The 13,677-nt window shown below is 34.6% G+C and overlaps 1 protein-coding gene across 1 annotated transcript; it reads right to left on the reverse strand.

Annotated features, from left to right (window-relative positions):
* Nucleotides 1–3,051: 3,051 nt before the first annotated feature.
* Nucleotides 3,052–8,874, reverse strand: LOC149414458 (uncharacterized). Its single transcript, XM_089644179.1, has 4 exons — nt 8,713–8,874; nt 7,699–7,892; nt 6,749–6,889; nt 3,052–3,086 (listed from the first exon to the last, which is right to left on the reverse strand). Exons 2-4 carry the CDS (start codon nt 7,835–7,837, stop codon nt 3,052–3,054), a joined length of 315 nt encoding a protein of 104 aa, XP_089500305.1. The 5' UTR covers nt 7,838–7,892; nt 8,713–8,874.
* Between the last annotated feature and the right edge of the window lie 4,803 nt (nt 8,875–13,677).

The following is a 13,677-nucleotide window of genomic DNA, read 5'->3' on the forward strand; positions in this document are numbered from 1 at the left end:
TCTAATGGAAATTTACGTCAGCAATACATAATCTATAGAAATTTTTTTAATATTCTTATGAAGAAATGTAAACAAGAATACTATGCAAACCAATTGCAAAAAGCTGATAATGATTCTAAAAAAACATGGCAAGTCATAAATGAAATAACGAATAGAACACACAAAATAAAAAGATTTCCCGAAAAAATTGTAACAGACGATAAAATAGTCATAACGGATGTAGGAAAAATCGCAAATAAATTCAATGATTTCTTTACAAACGTTGCCGCAGATTTAATAAATAATAATCCCTCATTTCAAAACAGTATACATAAATCAACCCAAATAGACATACCCACCCCCGAATATACTCCTAATTTATCTCAATTTAAACGGATAACTGAATCTGAAATTATAAAACACATTGACAATCTTAAAACAAATACAGCCAATGGTCCAGATGAATTAAGCTGTATCACAATCAAGTCTATTAAACAACACATTTCTATGCCCTTACAACACATTTTTAATTCCTGCCTTGAAAAAAACATTTTCCCAAATGCATTTAAACTCTCAATTATTGTACCCATACATAAATCTGGATCGATCTCTAAACTTGACAACTACAGACCAATATCGCTGATATCCCAACTTGCAAAGATATTAGAAAAAATCATAAAGATACAAGTACTAGAGTTTCTAGAATCTAATGCACTCTTGTCACCACACCAATATGGTTTCAGATCAGGTCTTAGTACTGATGATGCTTTATTTAATCTAACAAAAAAAATATACACCAATCTAGATTCGAATATGAAAAGTTTAACAATATTCTTAGACCTAAAAAAGGCTTTTGATACCGTCAATCATAATAAACTGCTTGGAAAACTTAATAATATGGGAATCAAAAACAATTGTCTGTCACTTTTAACAAATTATTTACTTGATCGCAGACAATCCACAAAAATTGGCGTAAATATTAGTAAACCAGCATCTATGAGACATGGGGTTCCACAAGGAACAGTTATAGGTCCGCTTTTGTTTCTAATTTATATTAATGACCTATGTAATATTAGTATTCCGGGAAAACTTTTCTCGTATGCTGATGATACTGCAATCACAGTTCATGGTAAATCCTGGGACGAGGTCTCTAAAAATGCAAATAAGTGCACAATTATTGTCAAAGAATGGCTCAATCAAAACCTTCTAACCCTGAACTGTGAAAAAACTATATATATATTCCTTTTTATAATACCAAAAAAGCGGCACCCTTAACTCATCTAAGTATAAGGTTTCACAAAAATACTTGCAATCCTGTCTTATGCACTAACTGTACAGAAATGAAATCGGGGAATACAGTTAAATATTTAGGAATTATAATAGACAGCCAACTCAAATGGACAAATCATGTAGAAAAGCTTGTAAATAAACTTAGATATTTATCTTATATTTTTAAACGTTTAAATAACATAGTAGATATCAAAAGAATCAAATTGGTGTATCATGCATTGGTGCAATCATCAGTATCTTATGGAATAATTGCATGGGGGGGGATTTATAACACCCATATTAAGCCACTAGAAATAACACAAAAACTAATACTAAAAATAATGTTGCATAAAGATATGACCTACCCCTCCTTGCAATTATTCGAAGAGGCTAAATTGTTAGAGATAAGAAAAATTTACTGTACACAATGTTTAAAATATATATTTGCTCGAAATTTTCTTTTTATAAAAAATGAAAATCGGTCTAGTAATAGGGTAAATAATGTATTTAAAGTTCCACTGTGCAAAACAAGGCTTGCGCAAAGACATGCTTATTTTATTACACCAAAAATTTATAATGCACTCTATACCAATACAGAAATCAAATGTGAAAATATATCATCCTACAGGAAACATAAAAATGTAATAAAGTCTTGGATAAATACCATAGATATTAATATTTACCTGCTGTAACATCTGATCTTAATCTCTATTAACTTTTAACAAATCCTTATTAACTTTTATTTTTCATATTTAATCCCGTAAATACAGTAAATAATGATTTTACTATAAATATTTTCATTCTTTTCTTTTCAATTTTCTACAAAGATAAAATATGTATATTTAGAGTAATTTTAACTGAACTGCCTTAAAGAAACACAAGTATACCCACGAACTGGCGATGCCTATGTGGGATTTTTTTGCTATCATACATTTATGCATATTATTATTTTTATGTATATGCTGTTTATGAACTCGTGTGTGTGTACGTGTATTGTGTGTGTATGTTATGTATGGTGTGTAATACACTATATATGTATACATATGTGCATGTGTACATATACTTTTCTGTAATTCGCATTGTTTCTTTCTTTTTTTAATATGTATGTAAAAAACATAATTTGTATTTTAAAACCATGTATGTAACAAAAAAAAAAAAAAAAAACAAATAATAAAATTTCTACAAATTATTGGAATCCGTGGTAAACAGCTAACTTTTTTTAATAACTACTTATCAAATAGAAAAATGAGGGTAAAAATATTGAATGAGATGAGTAAATCTAAATTTGTAAGGTCTGGTGTCCCACAGGGGTCAATTTCGGGTCCAAAATTATATATTATATATGTCATAGCTATGTCGAAACTATTTAGAAAAGCGCGCAGATTCATTTTCGCAGATGACACCGCACTTGTAGTATCTAATGAAAATCCTCAAATAGCGATTCAAGAATTGCAAACCGACTTCGATGAACTGCTAAAATGGGCACACGATGTAGGATTGGTTATAAATGTAAAGAAAACAAAATGCATGTATATCAGATCACCAAGTTTGAAAATGTGGAATATTCCCAAACTAACCGCACATAACTTTGAATGCATCCATAGAAAAATAATATCTAGCTGCCATTGTGAGAAAATTGATTTTGTCAACGAGTATACTTATCTGGGATTAAAAGTAGATAACACATTTAAATGGGATAAGCAAGTTACTAAAATATGTAACCAGCTAAGAGCTCTAGCAAACAGTTTCTATAAATTAAAATTTGTTTTGCCTCATAGCACACTCAAACTAGTATATTTCTCATTAGTAGAATCTATTCTTAGATATGGAATTAGAAGCTGGGGAAATACAAGCATGACATATATTAAGTATGTTCAAAATTTGCAAACCTCTATCATAAAAAAATTGTATCACCTAATATGTATAGACAAAGACATAATGTGCAACTCTTATATTGTTCTGAGGGCCTGCTCCCTATAAAAGGTTTATAATGGTTCCTTACCATTAAAGATAACTGGGGCGATAGTACTTATAAAAAACCACTGGTACATAGCCACAGCACACGTCTTACAGAAAAAAAAGGGCTGAAAATACCTAAAATAACAAATAAGTATGGAAGCCGAACGCTGGAGTACTGTGTACCAGTGATTTTTAATAAGCTCAAAAATAAATTTGTTTTTTCAGAAAATAAGAGTTTAAGCATGAAAACTGTAAAGGTGTGGCTTATAAATGAAAAATCTATATATATATCTATAAAAAATAAAGCAAACAAATAAGAACAGGAAAGACATTATTTGAAAGTTTTAATTCTAATATAAATGAATGTAACTATTTTTTTATTTTTTCACTAACAAGCTTTTGATTTCCAGAAAAAAAAAAAAAAAAAAAACCTTTTTCACTTAGTTAACTAGAATTATAATTCTATTACATTGTGCTACAGTACGATATTATTCACTTTCAATGTGTGTTATAGTATATGTCTTATTTTTGAATGTGTGTTATCTGTGTGATATATTGTCTTGTACTTTTGAATGTACGTTATCGTATTGTCATTCAAAGTGTTAGTGTACTTGGGACGCTTTAGTGAGTTCTATGATTGTATGTAAGAGTCTGTTATTTATTTTATATAACGGGAGACTTATATTGTGTTATAATTGTATATTGAGATAGAACCTGCAGACAAGCAGCCATGTGGCAGCTTCGTGGGACTATCTATACATTGTCAAAAAAAAAAATTAAAAATTTTCAGTCAATAAAGAATTATTATTAAAAAAAAAAAAAAAAAAAAAACATAATAATTATCTAAGTTTTAGATTCTATCATTTGATAACAAACAATATAAAAGTCAAATTTCAATCAAAAATGTGTAAATTTAATAATGTTTGATTTGCAGTATTTTTTAAGAAAAAAAGATATATACTTTAAGAATATTGTTTGCAAGAGAAAGCTAGGCGAAATTTATAAATTAATTACTATCATGAGTTATAAAAAAATGCCAAATAGAAATGTCTTTTCGTGCATATTCCGATCCAAATCGCTTTGGAAAATGTACTTGCCGACCTGAGCGAGTTGTCGTCTTGGTTACAGGTGTGACAGCGACAGGTGTGTCCAGAGTGATATTTTCTTCGACCGGAACGAAAGCAGGCTTGAGTCTGTCTATGGAGACGCGTTTAGGTTTGCCTCTTATTGAAATGACCAATGTTTTGTCGTCGCGCTCTTCTACCTTGTAAGGACCTTCATATGGATTCTGTAGATGTTTTCTTACACTATCCGTTCTCAGGAATACGTGCGTGGTGACAGGTAGGTCTTTGTGTACGAAAAAAATTCTAGTACTGTGTTTGCTGGCAGGAGTCGATTTAATATGCTCGAACTTCCTTTATAGACGTCCTACGTACGTGTCGGGTTCCTCACGGGGGGTTTCAGTGAGGAAATCGCAAGGTAGCCTTAGTGTTCCACCATAGGTGAGTTCAGCAGGCGAACCTTTTTAGTTCTTCGAACAGTCGCTCTCAACCAGAGCAATATAAGGGGGAGATTTTTGATCCAGTTCCGGTCACCACATGTCATGAGGGATGCCTTGAGCGTGCGATGCCATCTCTCTATTATCTCGTTCGCCTGTAGGTGATACGCAGTAGTTCTGTTGTGTTTGATGCCAAACTTTTCTGCGAGTTTTTTGAAGAGACAACTCTCGAACTGACGACCATGGTCCGTGGTGATGATGCCCGGGGTTCCGTGACGAGCGATCAAATTTAATTGTAAGTCAGCATGTGGCTCGTCACAAAAGATAAATATTATATTCACTCGAGACGAGACAAAGGTTTTCTTTAACGGTGGGTCAGCATGTGTCTTGTCAGATAGCTCTTCTGAGAAAATGTATATTTGCACTAAGAACATGAAAATGGTTTTTCACCACTGTGAGTCAGCATGTGGATCGTCAGTTGGCCCTTTCGAGAACATGAATAGTTACACTCGGAACATGAAAAAGGGTTTTCTCCACTGTGAGTCAGCATGTGGATCGTCAGTTGGCCCTTACGAGAAAATGAATAGTTGCACTCGGAACATGAAAAAGGGTTTTTCTCCACTGTGAGTTAGCATGTGGCTTGTCAGATTGTTCTTTCAAGAACATGAATAGTTGCACTCGGAACATGAAAAAGGTTTTTCTCCACTGTGAGTCAGCATGTGGATCGTCAGTTGGCCCTTACGAGAAAATGAATAGTTGCACTCGGAACATGAAAAGGGTTTTTCTCCACTGTGAGTTAGCATGTGGCTTGTCAGATTGTACTTTCGAGAACATGAATAGTTGCACTCGGAACATGAAAAAGGTATTTCACCACTGTGAGTCAGCATGTGGATCGCCAGTTTGCCCTTTCGAGAACATGAATAGTTGCACTCGGAACAAGAAAAAGGTTTTTCGCCACTGTGAGTCAGCATGTGCCTCTTTAGATAGACCTTTCGAGAACATGAATAGTTGCACTCGGAACATGAAAAAGGTTTTTCTCCACTGTGAGTCAGCATGTGGATCGTCAGAGAGCCCTTTTGAGAACATGAGTAATTGCATTTGGAACATGTAAAAGGTTTTTCTCCACTGTGAGTTAGCATGTGCCTCGGTAGATAGCCCTTTCGAGAACATGAATAGTTGCACTCGGAACAAGAAAAAGGTTTTTCGCCACTGTGAGTCAGCATGTGCCTCTTTAGATAGACCTTTCGAGAACATGAATAGTTGCACTCGGAACATGAAAAAGGTTTTTCTCCACTGTGAGTCAGCATGTGACTCGTCAGATGGTCCTTTCGAGAACATGAATAGTTGCACTCGTAACATGAAAAAGGTTTTTCACCACTGTGAGTCAGCATGTGGATCGTCAGATGGCCCTTTCGAGAACATGTATAGTTGCACTCGGAACATGAAAAAGGTTTTTCACCACTGTGAGTCAGCATGTGGATCGCCAGTTTGCCCTTTCGAGAACATGAATAGTTGCACTCGGAACAAGAAAAAGGTTTTTCGCCACTGTGAGTCAGCATGTGCCTCTTTAGATAGACCTTTCGAGAACATGAATAGTTGCACTCGGAACATGAAAAAGGTTTTTCTCCACTGTGAGTCAGCATGTGACTCGTCAGATGGTCCTTTCGAGAACATGAATAGTTGCACTCGGAACATGAAAAAGGTTTTTCACCACTGTGAGTCAGCATGTGGATCGTCAGATGGCCCTTTCGAGAACATGTATAGTTGCACTCGGAACATGGAAAATGTTTTTTTCCTGTAGGGTTGCATAGGTGCCTATTTAAATTCGACTTATTAGAAAGGGAGAAGATAGAATTAGGACAAAATAATTGTTTTTCCACAGGATGCGTCTTGATATCTGTGGAAAAAAAATAATATGATTATAAAAGCTTTATTCGACTAAATATCTACACTTACCACAATAAAGCACTAAAATAGATTAAAAAAAATTAACAAATTACGATGGCAGAAAATGTAAAATTTTAGGAAGGAAATTGTTTATACCGGACAGGTAGATTCGTTCTAAGCATTCCTTTTTGACATCCGGCAGGTCTATGTCAATTTCCATACAAGGAAGTTCCCCATAACTATCTTCTCGGCATCCGAGTTCCGCCTTAACGGTAACAGTCTCCACATTAATGTAAGCTATAAAAAAACATGTACATAGATTGATAATCGATGTTAAACAACACAAGTTTTCAAATTATAATATTTACGATAAAATACACCATTGATTAATCCTGCAGAATTGAAAATGAGATGAAGAGAGTTCAAGGTTAATTTAATCAAATTAATAAGGACAACCCCAGATGTCCGCTTGGGAAGGAATAAGCATTTGCTTTAGAGCACCTGAATTATGTAGTTTTTTATAAGTTGACGAAATGTTGTTTTCTTCCAATAATAGTAAGAGCCCTAATTGGGCGTGAACAAACAAATAAATAAATATGTATTCTTAATTCATGAGGAAGAAAATGGAAAATTTGAGGAATCGAGCACTTATTGTGAGCATTGGCGGCTTCTGTAATCAAAGGGAATGGCTCTCGACTTGTAATCTGGAGGTTCCGGGATAAAATCCAAGCGTGCGCAAGCAATTTTTTTGATTGATACATGATATTTCACAATATATTCTTGCGGCACGTTCCAATGACAAGTACTTCCCATCTTTCACCACTCTATATCCATTCCCTCCTTTTGACTTCTAGCCACACAACGTACTACTACGCCAAGAGCTTGAGAGCAGTTGGAACACGCGTGGAGTATTCACAAAACTAAATTAAAATTATTTAGTTTAACTAATGTTGTAGATTGGCTGTTTCTGGCAAAGATAAAAACTAAAATAACTACGGCAAAAGAGGGCAGCGTTAAAAAACATATTATGTTCTGTCGCCATGGCAATCCAAAATGGACTTGAATTAATAACACATAATTTATTATACAAAAGCAATGCAACTAACTGGCTGTCTGAGTACTCTCCGCATATGGGGAACATTCCTTCTTTACATCTGGGAAATCTAAATCCATTTCACCTCCACCTTCTTCCTGGGGCCCTGGTTCCGTCTTGATGGAAACAGTTTCTGGATTTACTAGATCCATGGCACCGCTGTCATAGGCTTTGGTAATTGGTATAAGCCCAAACAAATATGCATACCTGAAACAGAATATAATTGTGACGGAACCCTATTTTAAATGAGCTTTTCATTTTGTTTGGTTAAATATTTTGTCAAAACAATGATATCATATGCGAAACTTTTATTGGGAAATAGGGATATACATATTGTGAATATCTTGACCTTGGAGTTGACATTTAAAATCTGTTGAAAGATTCGTCGGATAACTCAATATAACTATAACCATAAGTAATGCAAATACTTAATTAAAAAAATATTTTTACTATTATAAGCAGACGTCTAAGTAACAGTTTGAACGTTCCGCAAACAAAACTCCAATAGATTTGTTAAATTAGGTGTACCGATAACGGCCGCTACACGATGATGCGTGATTCATAAAAGCATAAGTACTTTCTAATAAATATCACAAGCACGGGAAGATAAATTTAACTTCGTGGGTTCAACAGTTTAAGCGATATAAAGTAGAATTAGAGAGTAAAAACCGGGGGATGCGACTGGCCAACTGGCGATGAAAAAAGGATGAGTCAACAAATCGGGTTAGTTTTACACAGACAATAATGAAGTCTTAGACATGTTTTATGCCATCAGCAGTAATGCATGCATATTTAAATTGATAAAAAAACGATACATGCAAAAGTTTCAGACGGGTAAAATAATTATTCCTCTTTGGCGGCCAAAATACGCATTTATTTTGGATTTTGGTTAAAGTGGTTATCTCCAGCCATAGCCCGAAGAACAGTACACATTGCGAATGTAGAATAAACGGTTGAATAAATGGTTCGATGCCAATAACTTATCATTAAACTCGGGCAAAACTTATTACATAATATTAACACTAACAGACAGACAGTCGGGGCAGGATCATATAACACATATTATATAACATTAACACCCACAAACAGACAGTCTGGGGGCTGACTCTGTATCTCTCACAAGCGTCCGTACCGCGGGTTTACGACTGACAAACCCGTTTTCACTGATTTTGGTACTCTTTAGCAAGTCGTCAACCCGAATTTAATCGAAAACTCAAAGTGACAGCTCGACGTTTCGCTTTAGATCGATATCTTCGGGCTTTTTGTATGGCCCCATTTTGTCACCCCCTTAACCACAGACGACCACAGATAAAACGGTCGTTTGGTCCAGACAGGTAAATATATTGTGGACCATAAAGAATTCTCAAGGCCATTTAAAAAGTGCAAACATAAACAATATAACTGATCCCAGCTAACATCGTTCATTCACTAGCCCAAAAAGATTATATTTTAAAAATAAAAATATTGGAATGCAGGAAAAGGAAAATAAAAAAAAACCCACAGCTATGCACACATCAAAATACTTTTTATTTTCAAAAAGACGATGGACAGTAATACAAAACAGGGTCAGTACAACCGATGTATTGAGCATTGATTTATCATTGAAGTAGAAGATAATACTAATATATCTAAACCAAACATAAAACAGAACAAGACACAGAAACATAAAAAGTAACGGTCTCAACTAGGAATCGAACCCAGGATTTCTGTCTTACTGCAACAACTTAATAGGATTTTATTTGACCTTGCACACAAATACAAGAATATATACACAAAATACATATTCAACGTGTTGAAAGATATTCATTATGTCAAGTAATAAAAAAAAGAATTAGAGGCAGGGCCGACCCTGTGCAGGCGCAATTAGAGCAGTCCACTTCGGGCCCTGATTTTCCAAGGGTGATAATACCTAAATCAACGTAAGATTATCTTTCATAAAAACCACTCTACGCATACATACAAATCATCAAAATATAATTGATTACAGTGATCGCCTATCTACTACATAGGGCCTAGGCATCTACTGGTTTTGACAAGGAGCGCTAAAATTTTACTTGTGCCATGCGCCATTTGGCTCAGGGCCGACCCTGACTAGACGAACAACAATAGTAACGCCTTTTGACTTTTACATGGTATAATTTAAATCATACCTAATACATAAACCATAATATAAGAAATAAAAATCGTGTACATAATAAAAGCTTATAAATAAATATAGCTTGTAAAACAACAAAAGATATTATGAAATAGAAGTTAAGAACATGTAATTAATATTTCTATTTTGGATACTGACAATTCATGGTGGAATCCATTTTCTATAAATAGTATAAAATAAAGTGACATTCTCGTCTGTCTGTTTGTGCGCTTAGTTCTTCTTAACTCTGCGACTGATTTCGTAAAGGTTTTCAGCATCATTTTGAGAATTTATTCCGGAAGGTTTAGATAAATAACACATGCATTGACACATATTGATAAAAAGCAGAGAAAAGTCGATATAAAGATTATTTTTGGCCGTTTACATTGCTAACACTGACGAAACCTTATGAGAATATCAAAATAATGTACTACGGAATTTTATACCTTAAAAAGGTCTACAGATAAGTCTGTTATTTGTATAGGTATATATATATATATATACCTATACAAATGTTTAACATATCGCAGTTGCCGTCTGGTCCCCAAAATCTCCAAGTGCGTCTTCTGTTTCCTGGAAGAAAGGGCTGCCGTCGGACCAATGCAGCTTAAAATGACCTTCGTCTTACCTAGAAAAAGACAAAATTTGAGACCAATGATTACACTATTCTAGTATTGTACACATATTTAATAAATTTCATGGATAAAATTAATTAATAATATTTGAAGAAGAAGGGGACATGGTGATGGATTAATTCACTGCTGAACTTTTGAACTTTCTTGTATGGAAAAAATAGCGTTTTATGCAGTTTCTGCAGAATTTGTAGGGAGCGAAAACAAAACTTCTTGAGCGAGTTTCACTGCAATATAAATTAGGTGTATACCTTCAGAATATTCCTTCAAATGAGGATCCCACACTGTTCAAGCGTACTGTAGGTGACTTACATCTTATAAATATTAGAAGAGTAAAGTTAGCAAACATTATGGAAAATGCTGGTTAAATCTGAATACTTTAATGATGCAATTCTAATACGTGGTATAGTATCGTGTCGGAATACGGATAGGTCTGAAAAGGAAAATTAATTAAATTATTAGCCAATGAAGTACATTCAGGAATCTGGAACATTGTATCAAAGAACGAGAGGTTAGTACCTGTATTTAACAACGGGTTCGGATCCTTTTTTCAGTTGGTGGAGATAGACTGATATGATGACTGGAAGATTAAGCGTTGCCAAGCATTGATTTTTAATCCCAAAAGTACCGTATTTTTGCTTTGAATTGCGAAATGACACCCACAAACAAACGTATTTCTTGCTGCTTCTTGCTAGCACCGGATTATCGAATCCGTCTGAGCAACCTTTAACACAACACGGCATTAATTTATCACCTTGAAGAATTCTAGCACGCAACATTATTTTTAGATGGGTTAGACGATTTTCAAAATTCAAAATATTTACGCTAAAAACTATAACTGACTTCGACTTTCGAAATGGCGTCTTGGAAATTACCGTTAATTTTTATCGCAGCATAACACATGCTTAGCTTCTCTTTCTGTTATACAAGTCGCTATGGTAGAGAGCGAGAGATCAAACTACAATTTTTGCTCTGAGCCAATGAGATCTGAGCTTTCAGCCACAACAGCTTTGTCTACAAGAATTTGGGTAAAGGATAACTCCTCCTATCAGGGTTACAAGGTCATGCGGGAGTTATACGCCCCTGGATCGACGTCTGCCGACGTTCCCTGTATTTTGACAGTTCTTATTGACTTTGGTACTCTCTAACTCCGAAAGTAGAAACATTATAGCTCCAAAGGCTTGAATGTCGGGTTTATCAAAATAGGTCGAACTACCTCTGGTTTGGGACCGTTTAGAGCTTTATATCGCCGAACGACATATTTTTCGAAGTTAATAAAATCGAATTTACTAGTTTGAAAAGGTAAGTAATTTCATTTATTTCGAATTAAACAATACCTCAACCGAATTGATAAATATATACCTAACCGATGCATTTTTAGGCACAGATTATGGAAATTACACTTCGTTTCAACAAATTACTACAAGAAATAACTATTTACGTTAACAAAATAGATTATTAGGTTCTTAATTTGGGTTATTTAAGTAATTTGTGCGTAATTTAGATTGGAAGGAAACTTTCGCAAAAGTCAAACGCTGCAAAGATATAGTTTTATAAGGAAAATTTTGATGTTGAATAAAATAGAATTTGAATGCATCTTTTATCATATATACGGATGTAAATAGTTATTTCTTGTAGTTAGCTGAATATTTTATCTTATATGCCCAATAGGTACATGGCTGTTTCAATCTTATTAATATTTTATGTTTTTTTGTGTACCTACATTAGCCACAATGGGAGGTTATCTCCGCCTGCTATTTATAAATAGAGCTTTGCTCGCGGAAGACCTCCGGGAAGAGAGAATGAGTTCAGGGATCTCTCCAATCCGTTGAATATACATTATTCATTTCCAATTATCTGATACTCCCTGTACATAGGCGAACAACCGGAGTGCCCTTGGAACTTAAGGTGAATACAACATTACAATATCTGCAAATCCCCAATCCTTAATCCCCAAAACTTAACAGCACTTTCCGGTGGAAATTACAATTAGAAATTAAAAATAATTCGTTTTAGTCCATTACCTGTACCTAGGTACTCTTTCATTTATACAGTTTGTATTGTTTCTCTCTGCCTATCTTATCGTCTATTGCCGTGTATTTGCCGTACTCATAATACATTATTTATTTTTAAGGTTCTAACGACACTCTCATTTCTTGCGACAGGGTCATACCAAAAATTGTAGGGAACGATTTTCATTCAAGCCTTTCGCAACAAACAGTGAGCCGACACTTGAACGAAATTGTGTTGGCATTAAACAGTATAATGCACCGGCACATCCCAGGAACACAACAAGAAAGGAATTCCGTCAAACAAGGGTTTGTTTTGATCTATTGTATTTTATTGTTACTTATCTTGTTTACCCGAGCATTGTGGCATATTCAGATGACAGACTATAACGTCTCCACTAATGAGGAATGAATGCATCAACATGAATATTATATTGACATACAAGCGTAGTCTAAGGCCAATTTAAATACATAATATATCATTATCGTCACAGAATAGAAAAACTGTAAAAATGCCTTCCATGTAGATTTGAATGGAAACCAATATCGCCACTGACTCGGTACCTTTTGGTTTTAACCCATTTAGCACATGCTCTATCTTTCTTTCACTTGAATTTCATGATGAAACAGTTTGTTTTTGAAATTTAAGTAAAGAACGGTCCGTCTTAACGATTAAAGTAATATTAATTTTATAACATGTTGTCTGTATCGAGGTTGAAGGAAGGAACAATAAGAATTACAAAAAACAACTAAATTACGTATGTGGTGTTGAAGCGTGTTCTATTACACTTTGAGTGAACTGTAAAAAACGATAACTAAAGCTCATTCAATTGGTTCTGAATATCACGGGAATAAGCGGAAGAAGGAAAACAGCCTACCTGAACTCCCATGAATCCGGGCAAAAATACGGGCTTTCGATGCACTTGCACTGGTGAATTTTCCTCCACAACGAGACGAACGAAAAACGAATTTATTTTGGTATTACGAATTTATTTGCACATATGCTACGACGACAAAACCAAGGTGGCACCTTCTTGTTGAACGACACGAATTCGACTGGTATTAGCGACAATTAGTGCAACAAAATGTTCATAATGTCCAATGTGGGTAGGGCTGTATTTAGGGAAGGAGATGGATAGTAAGAAAAAAATGGTAGGTAATTCTAAAAACTGTTTCAATACTAAACATTCCGCCCGCCTTGAGGAAATGAACAAATT

Source organism: Hesperophylax consimilis, chromosome 20 (assembly GCF_061612785.1).
Source record: "Hesperophylax consimilis isolate HC1 chromosome 20, BYU_Hcon_1.0, whole genome shotgun sequence".
In the NCBI taxonomy this organism is placed as follows: domain Eukaryota; kingdom Metazoa; phylum Arthropoda; class Insecta; order Trichoptera; family Limnephilidae; genus Hesperophylax; species Hesperophylax consimilis.